Source organism: Gopherus flavomarginatus, chromosome 1 (genome assembly GCF_025201925.1).
Source record: "Gopherus flavomarginatus isolate rGopFla2 chromosome 1, rGopFla2.mat.asm, whole genome shotgun sequence".
NCBI lineage: Eukaryota > Metazoa > Chordata > Testudines > Testudinidae > Gopherus > Gopherus flavomarginatus.
The window spans coordinates 261,917,169-261,930,313 of record NC_066617.1 but is presented as its reverse complement, the minus strand read 5'-3'; the positions used below and the strand labels follow the sequence as shown (position 1 = coordinate 261,930,313).

General features: G+C 40.3%; 1 protein-coding gene across 1 annotated transcript in view; it reads left to right on the top strand.

Annotated features, from left to right (window-relative positions):
* The window catches only part of COL4A2 (collagen type IV alpha 2 chain), a 230,081-nt gene that overhangs the window by 149,670 nt on the left and 67,266 nt on the right, over positions 1-13,145 (top strand). The window contains exons 14-19 of the mRNA XM_050946942.1: positions 502-546; positions 2,327-2,389; positions 3,202-3,246; positions 6,555-6,608; positions 7,415-7,481; positions 12,702-12,812. Of these exons, the coding sequence (XP_050802899.1) occupies positions 502-546; positions 2,327-2,389; positions 3,202-3,246; positions 6,555-6,608; positions 7,415-7,481; positions 12,702-12,812 (385 nt within the window). The remainder of the gene's footprint in view (positions 1-501; positions 547-2,326; positions 2,390-3,201; positions 3,247-6,554; positions 6,609-7,414; positions 7,482-12,701; positions 12,813-13,145) is intronic.

The window sequence follows — 13,145 nt, the reverse complement described above, 5'->3', positions numbered from 1 at the left end:
TAATTTTCATCTCCCAGGAAAAAAAATAAAATAAAAGGAGGTGGAGGAGGCTGATCACAGTTCAAATAAGGCGAAGGAAGAGAGAAAATCTGAGCTAAACTCATCTCTAGAGTGGATGGAGTTGGGAACATTTATATTTATTTCAGACATTTCTGTGGCACTCATAACCACAGAATCTGAGCTCCTCATAAACAAGTCTGATTTAAGCCTTGTAATGTGACGTAGGGGTACTTGCACGTTTTTTCAGTCTGAGCAGTATGAAGAAACATGTCTCTTTTAGAAAAAAAATCAAAGCATTTCCCAACAAATTATCAAATAAAAAACACTGAAACTACTTATGACTCATGCATTTTATAAGACAAGTATATTCTTGATCAGAACTCAATAGTAATGGTTTTTCTCTTGGTAAATACCTGCTGTTTCATGTTACAAACCTTGATGTATTTGGGAAAGCACAACATACTTGAATATTTATATTTCCTCTTTTTTTTTCATTGTTAGGGTGAACAGGGAATAAAAGGAGAAACAGGAGAACCTGGAACTCAAGTAAGTCAAGAAAACCAAAGACAAATAAGTCTAGCACTGTGGTTAATATTAGTACATTCTACCTTTGAAATGGTACGAAATAGAAATAAAACTACCTAACAGGATGTATTAGCTTTTCTCTTCATATCCCTTAGATGAGTCATGGCAGGCCATATCATGCCACAAAAAGCACTGATAAGGCCTCAGCTGGAATTTTGTATCCAGTTCTGGGTGCCACACTTTAGAAAAGATGTGGACAAATTGGAGAAAGTCCACCGAAGAGCAACAAAAACGATTAAAGGTCTAGAAAACATGACCTATGAGGAAAGATTGAAAAAAAATGTGTTTATTTAGTCTGAGAAGAAAAGACTGAGCAGGGACATGATTAAGTGCATAAAGGTTGTTACAAGGAGGACGGTAAAATTGTTCTCCTTAACCTCTGAGAATAGGACAAGAATCAATGGGCTTAAAGTGCAGCAAGGGAGGTTGAGATTGGACATTAGAAAAACTTCCTAACTGTCACGGTGGCTAAGCACTGGAATAAATTGCCTAGGGGGGTTATGGAATATCTATCGCTGGAGATTTTTAAGAGCACGTTAGACAAACACCTGTCAGGGATGGTCTAGTTATTACTTAGTCCTGCCTTGAGTGCAGGGGACTGGACTAGATGACCTATTGAGGTCCCTTCCAGGCCTATGATTCTATTCTATTTAGGATGGAATGCCCACTGCAATCAGTTTTATGGGCTAACAAAATTGAGATCCTTTCTCACAACCGATTTTTGAATTTGAAGGTTAAATGTTACTATGTCTGGTATAGATAGCGTTCCTTAAAATTCCATTAAATGGTTACATGTGGCAATTTTCTTGATCCCTTCCAGTCTGCCCTCCAGCCTGGCTATAGCATAGATACAGCTTTGGTTTCATTGGCTGATGAATTCAGCAGTCAAGTGGACAATAGTCAGATGTGTTTGTCATTTCATTTAGAGCTGTCACCAGTCTTTGACACCATAGACTGTGAGGTTTTGTTAACACATCTGCAGTACCTGGACTAGCTGGATGGTTTTGCTCTTGTTTAGCTCCATTCCTACTTTCTGAGCAGTTGTAAAGAGTAGTTTTGAGCAGTTAATCACTAGCCCAGAGGACCTCCCATAAGGGGGTTCCATAAGGCTCTATTCTCTCAACCCTCCTGTTCATTTGGTATGTGACACCTTGGGGAGGTTGCAATTAGAGCTGTGTTGCCTTTAGTATACAGTCGATAATGCTCTCGATAAATCCTAATCTGCTTTCACACTAGTTTTACACAGGTAAAATTGACTTTAGTAGAATTACTTTGGATTTATGCCTGTGTAGCAAAGTGAAGAATGCCTTTGCCTATCTCATTTTTATTAAATTTGTATGGTGGAATATCTGTGTTTTCTCAGTATCTATTTGAAACTAGGATTTGGATGAGATCTGAGATGGCTAACTGGTTATACAGTTAAAAACAATTGCTTTGGGTTTTCTTCAGAGAAGCAACTACAAAAGCAGTTGTTTTTTTAAAGGATATGGGATGATGGATTCATCTCTCTAAGGGCCTGATCCTAGCACTCTGATTATGCAAACAGACAAAACTCAGAGGAGATTTTAGCTCTTGTATGAACTATGGGTTCAGGTCTGATGTTTACACAGGCCATGGTGTTTTCACTTCTGCTTATTATCAGCCTCTGCATGCAGTGTAATGCTCTTCTCTTCATAGATACATTCATATAACAGTCTGTAAACATAACGGTCTATGTAAGTTCATCTGCAATGTTTCCTAGGGCTCACCTGCATATTCAGCAGAAAAAGGAGAAGAAGGAATAATGGGTTTTCCAGGACAAAGGGTATGTTGTTCATTAAAGATGAAATTTAACACAGGGCAGAGAGCCATCTAAAAACTGTGATATGGCTGTCCGACCAAGTCAGAGGTGACGAAGCTATGTGTGGGAGTGGTTGTGCAACCTATCTGTGCCTAGTGGGACTGGAGAGGGAGAGGCCACTGAGGCAAGCAAAGGAAGAGGTCACTGGCTCCACACTCATGCATATGAAGTGACTAGGACCCCCTCCATATTGGGGTCTATAGCCAATGCTGCAGCCTATAGCAACTATAAAAGTCCGTGCTGAAATCCTATGACCTGTTTGCTGGTTTTTGGGGTGGATTCCATTTCTCCATCCCCTTCTTATCCTCACAAAGCCAAATTAATGGGTAAGGTAATTGTGACTGTCACCCTTATTGCTTTTATTCATATACACCCCAATAGAAAACCTAAACCTGTTCGAGTGCAAGGATCTTGTAGCACCCAATTGGTGCTGCTCCATTTCATTTGTCTTCATAGTACTGCTTCTGAAATGAACAAATATGGTGGAAAGGATAGGCAACATAAATATTTCTAAAAACATTCAGGGATCATAACAGTCTTATGGTGGTTTTACAACGTCTTGCTTTGAAAGAAAGAAAGAAAGAAAGAAAGAAATTAGCCAGTTCTGTTTGTACTGTGCATCTGCTTATTAGAAAATAAGTCTATAAATTCTTATTGTTATGGTCAGTTTGTTTTAAAAGCTCAAATGCATGGCATACATTAGCTTAGAAGTGGGAAAGATCAAAAGATTTGTCAGAGTTTCACTTTATTCTGCAAATGATGTTGTACTTTCATAGGGATTACCTGGTATCAATGGCATCCCAGGAGCTGCGGGGGAAAAAGTGAGTATTTAGCACAAAAAACAGATTTTGTTTCTAGCACATTGCTTTTAACATATAGAACTGACATCTTCAGATTATGGAAAAATACATGTTTTATCTTGGAAAGTTACAGAGCATAATATCAATACAGAGTTTATTCTAACTGATTCATTCTAATTTATTATTTACACAGTGCTATAAGTGTACACAGCACTGTATAATGTATAACATGTGCCAGACAAATAACATGCCCTACACTGCAGACATCAGAACTTTAAATGGGCACAACAGTACATAAGAAATACATAATAAGTTAACATTTTACCAAATTGCATCATAAAGAGCCAGTTTTTCACAGTATAAGTAATCCTTTGGAATAGTCCATGCTTGACTTTTATATTTAGACTCACTAACTGAAAATCAAAGTGAATTCCACACATACTGTAGGTATCAAATTCTGATCTCAGTTATACCTTGTAAGTAAGATCAAAATATTGTCTGGACTCTCCAACTGCAATCAACTTGACTTTATGGACCAGGTAACTCCCTTGTTCTTTGGGGAATCCTAGTTATTTTAAAAGTAAGGGGAAGGGGGGAATGGTCTGGTAATCAAAGCCTGTATTGCCATTTAGGAATATGTTTTCAGAGAGCTTTGGAAATGTTGTATTCACAGTTCCCATCATTGCTGACATGAGTTCTGTAATTTCTTTTACACCATACTGAAATGTGTTGTCCTTTAGATAGTTTTCATCAGATGTTGTAGAGGTCTGTGATCCATGTGCCATCTTGAATTTCTGAGCACAAATGAAAAGGAGAGAGAGAAAGAACTGAGAAAAGTCCTAGCTGATTCTCTGGGTCCATAGAAACACTCAGTGATGTCTAAAATAAAATGCTGTCATACCTGGAATCTCTCGTGCTTTTTATTTGTGTGCATAAAATGGCTGCTTCTATCAGTGTCAGAACCCATGCCCATGAGATATTCAAATAAATCTATGGCTACAGGAATAAATGGTTTCTCTATGCTTCTTGATTATGCTAAGGAATTTGGCAGCAAGGAATACCAATCCTTGTGTGACATCCACAGCTCTTAAGCTACTGTCAAAACGGCTAGTCTAGAAGAGAGAAAACTGGCAATAATTTCCTTTTACTTAAGTAGGCTTGGTATCTGCACCCATGTCAGAATCATTTATTGACCGTTTTTGTCCCTTTTTGAGTTTGAGTCCCGACAAAATTTTTAGTAAAGGGTACATTTATTTCAATGCGATGTAACTGGTAAATCATGACATCTGAAGGAGTAGGTTTCCCAGTATGTTATTCACCAGCAAAAACATTTTTTTTAATTACGGTAAATGTTTGACTCCTTTGAGAGAAGGAAGAACTATAGCTCAGTCCTTTCAGTGTATTTAAAGTAAGCAGTAGATAATTAGGAAACTCCTGGCTTCCTTTTTAGATCTACAGCTCCACCTAGTGTGAAAGAGATTTTACATCTATTGTGTAACAGTTACTTTTCTGACGATGTTTGACATAGATTTCCATTGTGGATAATATCTTTGATCCCTGAGCAGTCAGTTTGTGGTATCTTGGAGAATGCTGTGGTATATTGCAAAGCTTTAGAACTGTGTAAATGTTTTCTGAAGCCAGTTATTGAAATATCTACTCTATTCAGGAGTTCACTACACTCTTCAGTTTTAGAGGCTGTATATAAACATGTTGGCTCAGATCCACAGCTAGTGTAAATTGCACAGTTTCACTGTCAGTGGATCCACACTGACTTACAGCAGCTGAGGATCTGGCCACTATTTTATTTTAATGCTTTAACTTTTTAGAATTTCTGTTTTCTGGAGTACGCATGGACAGTGTATCTAGAATTCAGTTCTAGAAAATTTTTTAAATAAAATGTGATAGTCCTGGTTTTTCTCTCCCTTACACTGAAATAAATCAGGAATAACTCCATTGAAGTCAATGGAATTACACTGGTGTAAAACCAGTGCATGCGAGAGGAGACGTAAGCCTGATATTTTCATATGCACAACTGAAATGTACACTAATGGAATATGCTATATTGCACCCTGCTGACACAGACTTCAGATTTAAGCCATTTCAGATGTGTGCCAGAAGACTGGTATAGGCAAGCACTGGAGGTGTCATTGTCTCAGTTAAAAGAATAAATCATTCAATTAATTAAAATGCTCTACAGCAGGGATCGGCAACCTTTGGTACGTGGCCTGTCAGGGAAATCCGCAGGCGGGCTGGGATGGTTTGTTTACCTGCAGTGTCTGCAGGTTCAACTGATCACAGCTCCCACGGGCTGCAGTTCGCTGTTCCAGGCCAACAGAGACTGCGGGAAGCAGCGGCCAGCACATCCTTCGGCCCATGCTGCTTCCTACAGCCCCCATTGGCCTGGAACGGCGAACTACAGCCAGTGGGAGCTGCGATCAGCCAAACCTATGGACACTGCAGGTAAACAAACTGGGCTGGCCCACCAGTGGATTTCCCTGATGAGTCACATGCCAAAGATTGCTGATCCTTGCTCTATAGAGACATGTTTATGTGATAAAACATTCTTACAGATATTGGTAGTTTAATTAGGCTATCTGCAACAGTAGTGCATTTTGTATTGCAGTAGCACCTAGAGGGCCCAGCCCCAGGATGCTTGGTACTATACAAACACATATTAAAGAGACAATTCCTGCCCTCAAGAGCTCACAAACCTAAGTATAACTATTACTTTATTGTAACAATGACATCTCTACGGTGTAGCTCATTAGTATATTCTTGACAAGTTTCTCTAGCTGACTGACATCTGGGGGAAACCCCACTGTGTTGCAGAGTAAAAGAGGCATTGTGCATGTGCATTGTCTTCGTGACGCCATCTCCAAGGACTAGAGAGGATGGGCCATTTGCCTTCTCCTTACCCCTCCTTCCTTCAATCCAGAATGCAGGTTCCCATCTCAAGATATTCTGAGAGCTCAACTGTTTCATTACCTGTATTCCATTCTGTATTCCTCCAGCTAGGCTATGTGCCAGGGCTGCACCAAGGCTAGGATTTGACCCAATATGCAAAATATATAACAGGAAAAAACTGAAAGGTAGAACTAAATTATTAATGCCAAGAGTAAATCCTGAGGGTGAAAAACTTCTCAGCTTTGCTGCATGCTTCGCACACCTTAACTATGTTAGAGGAAACCACCATTCTCATGCTTTTAAAATGACTGCTGTAACAGATTAAAATAATGCCAACAAGCTGGTCTGCTGAAAAATCCTGTAACAAAATATCTTCACTCTTTGTCTGATTTAGAAAAAGGCAACAATTTTGATATATATTTCAGGGTTTCCAAGGATTTGATGGCATGCCAGGCAGCCGTGGTCCTAAAGGAATGAAGGTACTTCTTTACTTTCCTGCACTAAAAGTGAATTTAATTTGTCAGAATTAGTAAACCAGACATAATTTTGCTTATGTTGTATCTGTTCATTAGAATAAAAATATAAATGTTTTCTGAAGCCAGTTATTGAAATAGCTACTCTATTCAGGAGTTCACTACACTCTTCAGTTTTAGAGGCTGTATATAAACATGTTGGCTCAGATCCACAGCTAGTATAAATTGCACAGCTTCACTGTCAGTGGATCCACACTGGAATATTGCCACAATTGACTAGGCAGTTGTCTATGCTGCTTGGCTGTCTGTAAGTAACCAGATACTTCAGAGAAAGGTGTAAAAATTCACAAAATGTGCTTAACTGACACTGTATTATAGGGAAGGAAAAGAGGATGAATATTTTCTTTGCCCCCAGCTGATGAAGAAAGCGAATGAGTGGGAAAATCTGGATGAATGAGGATAACAAATAGGAGAACCAGCGGAAAAGGGGTGTGAATGAAGAGAAATACAAGGCTTATGCTGGTAACTTGAGGCCAGTCGTTATAGGTATTTAGTGCCCAGAAATGAAGAGAGGCACCAAATGGGATTTTCAAAAGTTCTTAAGCAGGTTAAGTGCCTAATTCCCATTGAAATAAAAATCATTGGGAGTTTGAAAATTCTATTAGGTGCCTATCTGCTGCTAAGGTACCTAAATATTTTTGAAAATCTGGTCCTTTGTGCAACGGACCCACATGCTCAAATAGTCCCTCACCGCAAAATGGCGTAGACGCACTCTGAGTAAGTATCTGACGCTTCATTATCTATTTATACAGGGAGAGCAGGGTGAGAGAGGGTTTCAAGGACCACCTGTTTATACTCAGTTTCCTGTTCCAAGAAAAGGTATGTCTTCATTGCTCAGAATACTTGTAATGCTGATAGATTATCCTTGTTTTCCCATCTTCCCCCACAGCAAAAGCATGAAATGCAGAGAACTCTGCTCCTTTAGTAAAGCTAGTCTGTATACGTGTTACTAATCTCAAACAATAGTGTACAAACTCCCTAATAGTGTAAAGTTAAAGTTATCTTAGTCCTGATCCCTCTTAGGCCTTGTCTTCACTCAGGAAAAACGGGGTGTTCTTAGCTTAAGTTAGCTATCTCAAAGTGAAGTTAGCAGTTTTCGCACAAGTAAGCAGGCTGGGTTAAAGATGCTAGCCTAGTCTTTAACTCAACCTGCTAACTCATGTTAGCACTCCTTTTTTCCCTAGTGAAGACAAAGCCTTACTTTACAGTAAGTATTTCTGTGACATTTATATGCAGTAATGGACAATTTAAAAAAATCACTGGTAACGTGACAGGTGAGGTGAGCCACAGACTGATGTGAAATCAATATTCCAGATTGTTAAAATACAGCTGATGGGTGTACTTGAAGACCAGGCAAAAGAAACAGATTATTTTTATCACAGCCAGAGCTTTAAACTAAACATTCAGAAAGATTCCTGCAGTCTACGCTCCTAAATGAGCTTAATCAAGGGCTTACCTACTGTGATGCATCCCAAGGGATCCCAGGGTTGTGGGGTACCTCGCTACTACTTGTCCTTAGCATGAGGAAGCCTTGTCTGTACCAGCTACGGGTCACCACCAGCCACAGGTAGCACAAGCGCTTCCCTAGCCACTCATGTGGGCTCCACTGTCCCTCTGCAGGTTAGTAATAGGCACATTCCAACCTCCAAGTCCTCCACGCAACTCACTGGAATACCCAGCACCTGATCCGCTCACAGAACTGCAGACCTTCTGCTCCCTAAGAAACAGTACCCTACAGTTTACCAGAAACACTGTACAACACAGCTCCCCATAACTCACAGCACTTAGAGAAAGCAGTTATATGTTTATTTAACAAAGAATAGAGATTCATATGATAGCAAGCAGAAGTATTGGAAACAAAAGGTTACGTCTAAAGTAAAGCCATAACATGCATACCAGAGCCAAACTTAACAAATAGAACATTATTATGTCATAAGAGTAAAAGTTCACCCAAAATCCTTCCAGGATATTACAACCAGGCTGTGATAATCTGTTCATGAAACAAACCCACTATTAGCTTACTTGTAAGTGAGAAGATACTAGGATGTACCATATAAAAACCTGATATAATAAAACAGTCCTTTGATTTTTATTCATGAACATCCTCCTGCTGTGTATTCCTTCCTGTAGATTTTGTGACCTCTCGTTAAATTCTTAATCTTGATTAGTTGGTGTCTTAGTTTGTAGATAGGTTTCTTTGTGATATATACAATACTTAATTGGTACATAACCAGGCAAATAGGAATGTCTAAAAGGAACATGTTTCTCACCAGAGGCGATGTGTGTGTGTGGAAATGCAGAGTCATGTGCTCTCCCTGATTTCTGCCTTCCATTTTCAACAATTTCTACACAGATGTTTTCAAACTGGGGGGGAGGGGCTGGGCATATGAAGGAACATTTGTGGGAGTGGGGGATAAGCAATGATGCCAGACGGCTCAGGCCAGCGCCACTGGTGGAGCTTGAGGAGGGACCGCCACTTCCACCCCCCTCACTCATCTCAGCGGCAGGGCTCAGGGAAGAAATGCCACCTCCACCCTGACTTACCTCAGCAGCAGGGCCAGGCTGGTGCCGCACAGTGTGACTCGAGGAAGGAGCGCCATCTCCACCCCCTGAAACACCTCACAGGCTGGGTGGCCTATTTAGGGGAGTCGGGGTGGAGGTGGGCTCTCTCCCCAAGCTGCCTGGCATAGCCACTCCGCACCCCCCTGAACCTTCCTCTGTGCCCTGGTAGCAGAGTGTGCTCCACAGTTTGAAAACCTCTGTTCTAGATCCAGAGGTGACGTGTGGGGCAGTCACATGCCCCCCAAAACCTTTATATTGTGCCCCCCACTATCAACAGTTACGCATCACCTCTGTCTCTCGCTGTTATATTTGAACCCAGCAGAGAAGGAGAAAGATACAGACATAGGGAGCTGATAGAAACACAGCTCTCTACTGTGCTCACTTTATTTTTCTGGCTGCAAAACTAGAACTAACAAAAAAGTGAGTCTCCACACTGCAGAGACTTTGCACATATAAACACTTCTCCACCCTGCTTTAAAAATACCCTTCCCAAATATGTATACATTCTTGTTTACATGGTTAACATGAAACACTGTATAACCTCTGTCATGAACATACAGCTAAGGCAGTGGCTCCCAAACTGGAGTTCGTGAACCCCTGGGGATTTGCACACTGTTATAGGGGATTCTCGGGGAAAAAATTCTCTAATGGCGGCCAGAGCTGTCTCTAGGGACCCTGGGCAGCATGAGACCTGCAGCCCAGAGACCCTGGGCTTCTAAAAGCTAAGCAGATCAAAGCAGGCATCTCTATCACACTGAGGAGATTTAAACTTCAAGACTCCTTATAAGAAATGGAAAGGAAGGTGGATATTTTTTGCTGTTTTTAAAATTAAATAGGCAGCTAGTACTGTTTTTAAAATGATTATGAAGAACAAGTTTAAGCTTTGTTGTAATGTGCGTTGTTTCCCTGGACTGCTCAAGACCTGAATGCTTGTGTAGGTGGAATTCTTTGAGTTGGCTTCTTAAATACCTTCCTGCTGTTTCACATCTGATACTCCTTGGTGAAACATCAAAAGCTTGTATCAGAGGGGTAGCCGTGTTAGTCTGGATCTGTAAAAGCAGCAAAGAGTCCTGTGGCACCTTATAGACTAACAAACGTATTGGAGCATGAGTTTTTGTGGGTGAATATCCACTTCGTTGGATGCGTCTGACGAAGTAGGTATTCACCCATGAAAGCTTATGCCCCAATACCTCTGTTAGTTTTAAAGGTGCCACAGGACTCTCTGTTGCTTTTTATAGGAGCCTTGATACAAGCTACGAAAGTGAGATCTTGGAAGAGTGTTGCCATTTTCATAATGTAAAAAAAATACTGCAATGACAAATAATAAATAGTGTATAATAAGCATGTCATAAAAACAACTTTTCTATTTCCACGATCGCTGCTTTTATAATTTATACTCAAGTAAAGGATAAAATCTCTGGAGATATTAATTTTTAGGAGGGGTTTTGTGAAACTTGGCAATTTAGTGAAAGGGGTTCACAGGTTGTTAAAGTTTGGGAACCACTGAGCTAAAGGTGGCATAAAACCTCAAGGTTGTAACATAGTTTGTTTTGGTCTACACAGGCAAAACCAAAGTATATTATAATGTGGTTAATTATTTTTTTTGTGCAAAATATTTCAACATTTTTTAAATAATTTCTTTTCCGTAGGTTTCAAAAAGGAATGATTTGGGGTTTTTTTAATTTATTGGTGGAAAATGTTTAACAAGTCAATTCTAAATAACTTTTTTCATTTTTTCCCTTCCTTTTCTCTCACTGGATAAAAAGGGGAGAGAAAGGCCATTTTAACATATTTTCAATGGAAAATGTCAATCAGCTCTGTTTAGGTTGCAACCATGTTGTTATTTCGTTCACTAACATAGCTGTAATTTTAGTGTAGATCAGCTCCCAATCATAAGTATATAGATACTCATAATTCTCTGTATTGTTACAGAGTTGTCTGACACAGCTTCTATTATAAAATTGCTCCTTCTAACATTCTGGAGGAAAAAAATCTCCTTTCTATATATAACTTCTTATGTGTAGGCCTTGCCACATTGGAGAATTTCTGCTTAAAGTTAGAGGTCGATCATTTTTCAGTTATGAAAACGTGGTGGTTTTTCAGTTTTAAAAAATTCAAATTCCTTTTTGTGCTTGTTTCATAATACTGACTGACTGTAAAAACATCAGCCTTCATTTCATATAGTCCCTCTAATACAAAATGCTGTTTTTGCTAAATTGGATTGCAAAAGCTTTTGGTTCTTGGAAGTCAGCTCTGCGTCTGCTACAACCTTACCGAAAGGGCTGCTAAGTACTGAAAACTCCATTCCATCTAATGATCTAGTTACTCATTTAAATAAGAGGACATTTAACTGATTCAGATTGTGAGCTTTTCACTAAGCTTACACTGCATGCGATAGTGATTGTTCCTAAAAGCTGTGGGATATTTCCAGCAGCTCAGGTCAGCAATCCTAGAACCATGCACAGAGAGTCCCCTCCATGCATAGATCTGCCCTCCCATACAGAAGGCACAGACAGCCTCCACCCCCTTCAAGCCCCACAGAGGCCCCTCTGTGGGTTTGGACAAATGGCACAGATTAGGAAGTGGATGAGTAGGTAGGCAAGGAGTGGAGGAGAGGGAGTGACACATGCCATGTCCCATCCAGCCTCGTAGAGCTTAGACAAAAAGCATAATACAACCCCTATGCAACAACTGGCCCAAAATGCAGCCCTTCTGCTCCCTGGTAGCAAAGGGACTCTTCCCATCATTTGTCCTCTAGAGTGTAAGGCACCCATCAAAAGAGGAGGGACCCTTCCATGTGACCTAGTGCACCTCCTGTGAATGGGTATAATCACAGGTGCACTGCCACTTCATACCAGGGAGGTCTGAGAGTAATTCTGCCTCTTTTAGTGAAGGGAAACTCTACACCACCCTCACATGGGCATGATTGAACCCTAAGCACTATATCCTCCGAAAAGCACAATCTGCGGATTTATGAACTCACACTGGCAGGCTTATGTTTCATATGGCAGCTGGCAGATGTGTCCTGCCCAGAGCTCGGTGTGGCTGGGATACACAGCAGAGCTATGCAGCTGTTGAAACTTTAAATGCAGATTTATTTTTCTTAACCTTTGTGTTTTCTTTAAAACAATAACTTTCTGTTAATACTAACTTTATAGGGCAATTCAGATATTATGATATAACTTTTAATAATGCTAATTTTAAATTTTTTCTTCTGCAAACCCATCTTCTTCTTAAACGTTTCTGCCTGACAAATTACACGTATTTATGTGTTGATGGATCTTGTGCTGCTGTGAATAGTGCAGCTTTTAATAAAACACTTTCTGGAATGTGTCACCAAATGAAGTAGCTGAATATTCCAATTTATCTTTCAAGAATTACAGTTGGCTGAGCAATCTAGAACATGCAGTGCTGATTGTGTGTGTCACAAAGATCAGCAGACTAACCTGTATTCTTGGGGATGGGGATGTGTTTCAGGTGTATCAGGTGATCCAGGATTGCCAGGTGTTCCTGGGCCTGCAGGAGACCCAGGGGACCAAGGAGATCCCGGCCTTCCTGGTCTTCCTGGATCGTCAGATGGCTTTCCTGGTAATATTCTGATATTTCATGATCTAAATATTGACTCACAACAATCCGCTGTGCTCCAATTTTAGTCAGAATTATTTTGGGTTGGGGCAGGAATACATATGGAGCATGAGGTATTGAAAGAGGCAGTGTGGTGTGGTGGATAAGGAACTGAACTGGTAATCAGGAGACCTGGATTCCATTCTGGTTTCTGCCACTGACTTCCAGTGCAACTTTGGGAAAATCACTTGCAAACAGGGGTAATGATACCTCTCCACCTTGGTAACATGCTTTGAATTGCTCAGATGAAAACTGGTGTTATCACTATATACAGAATACCTGCATTATTTCCTCATG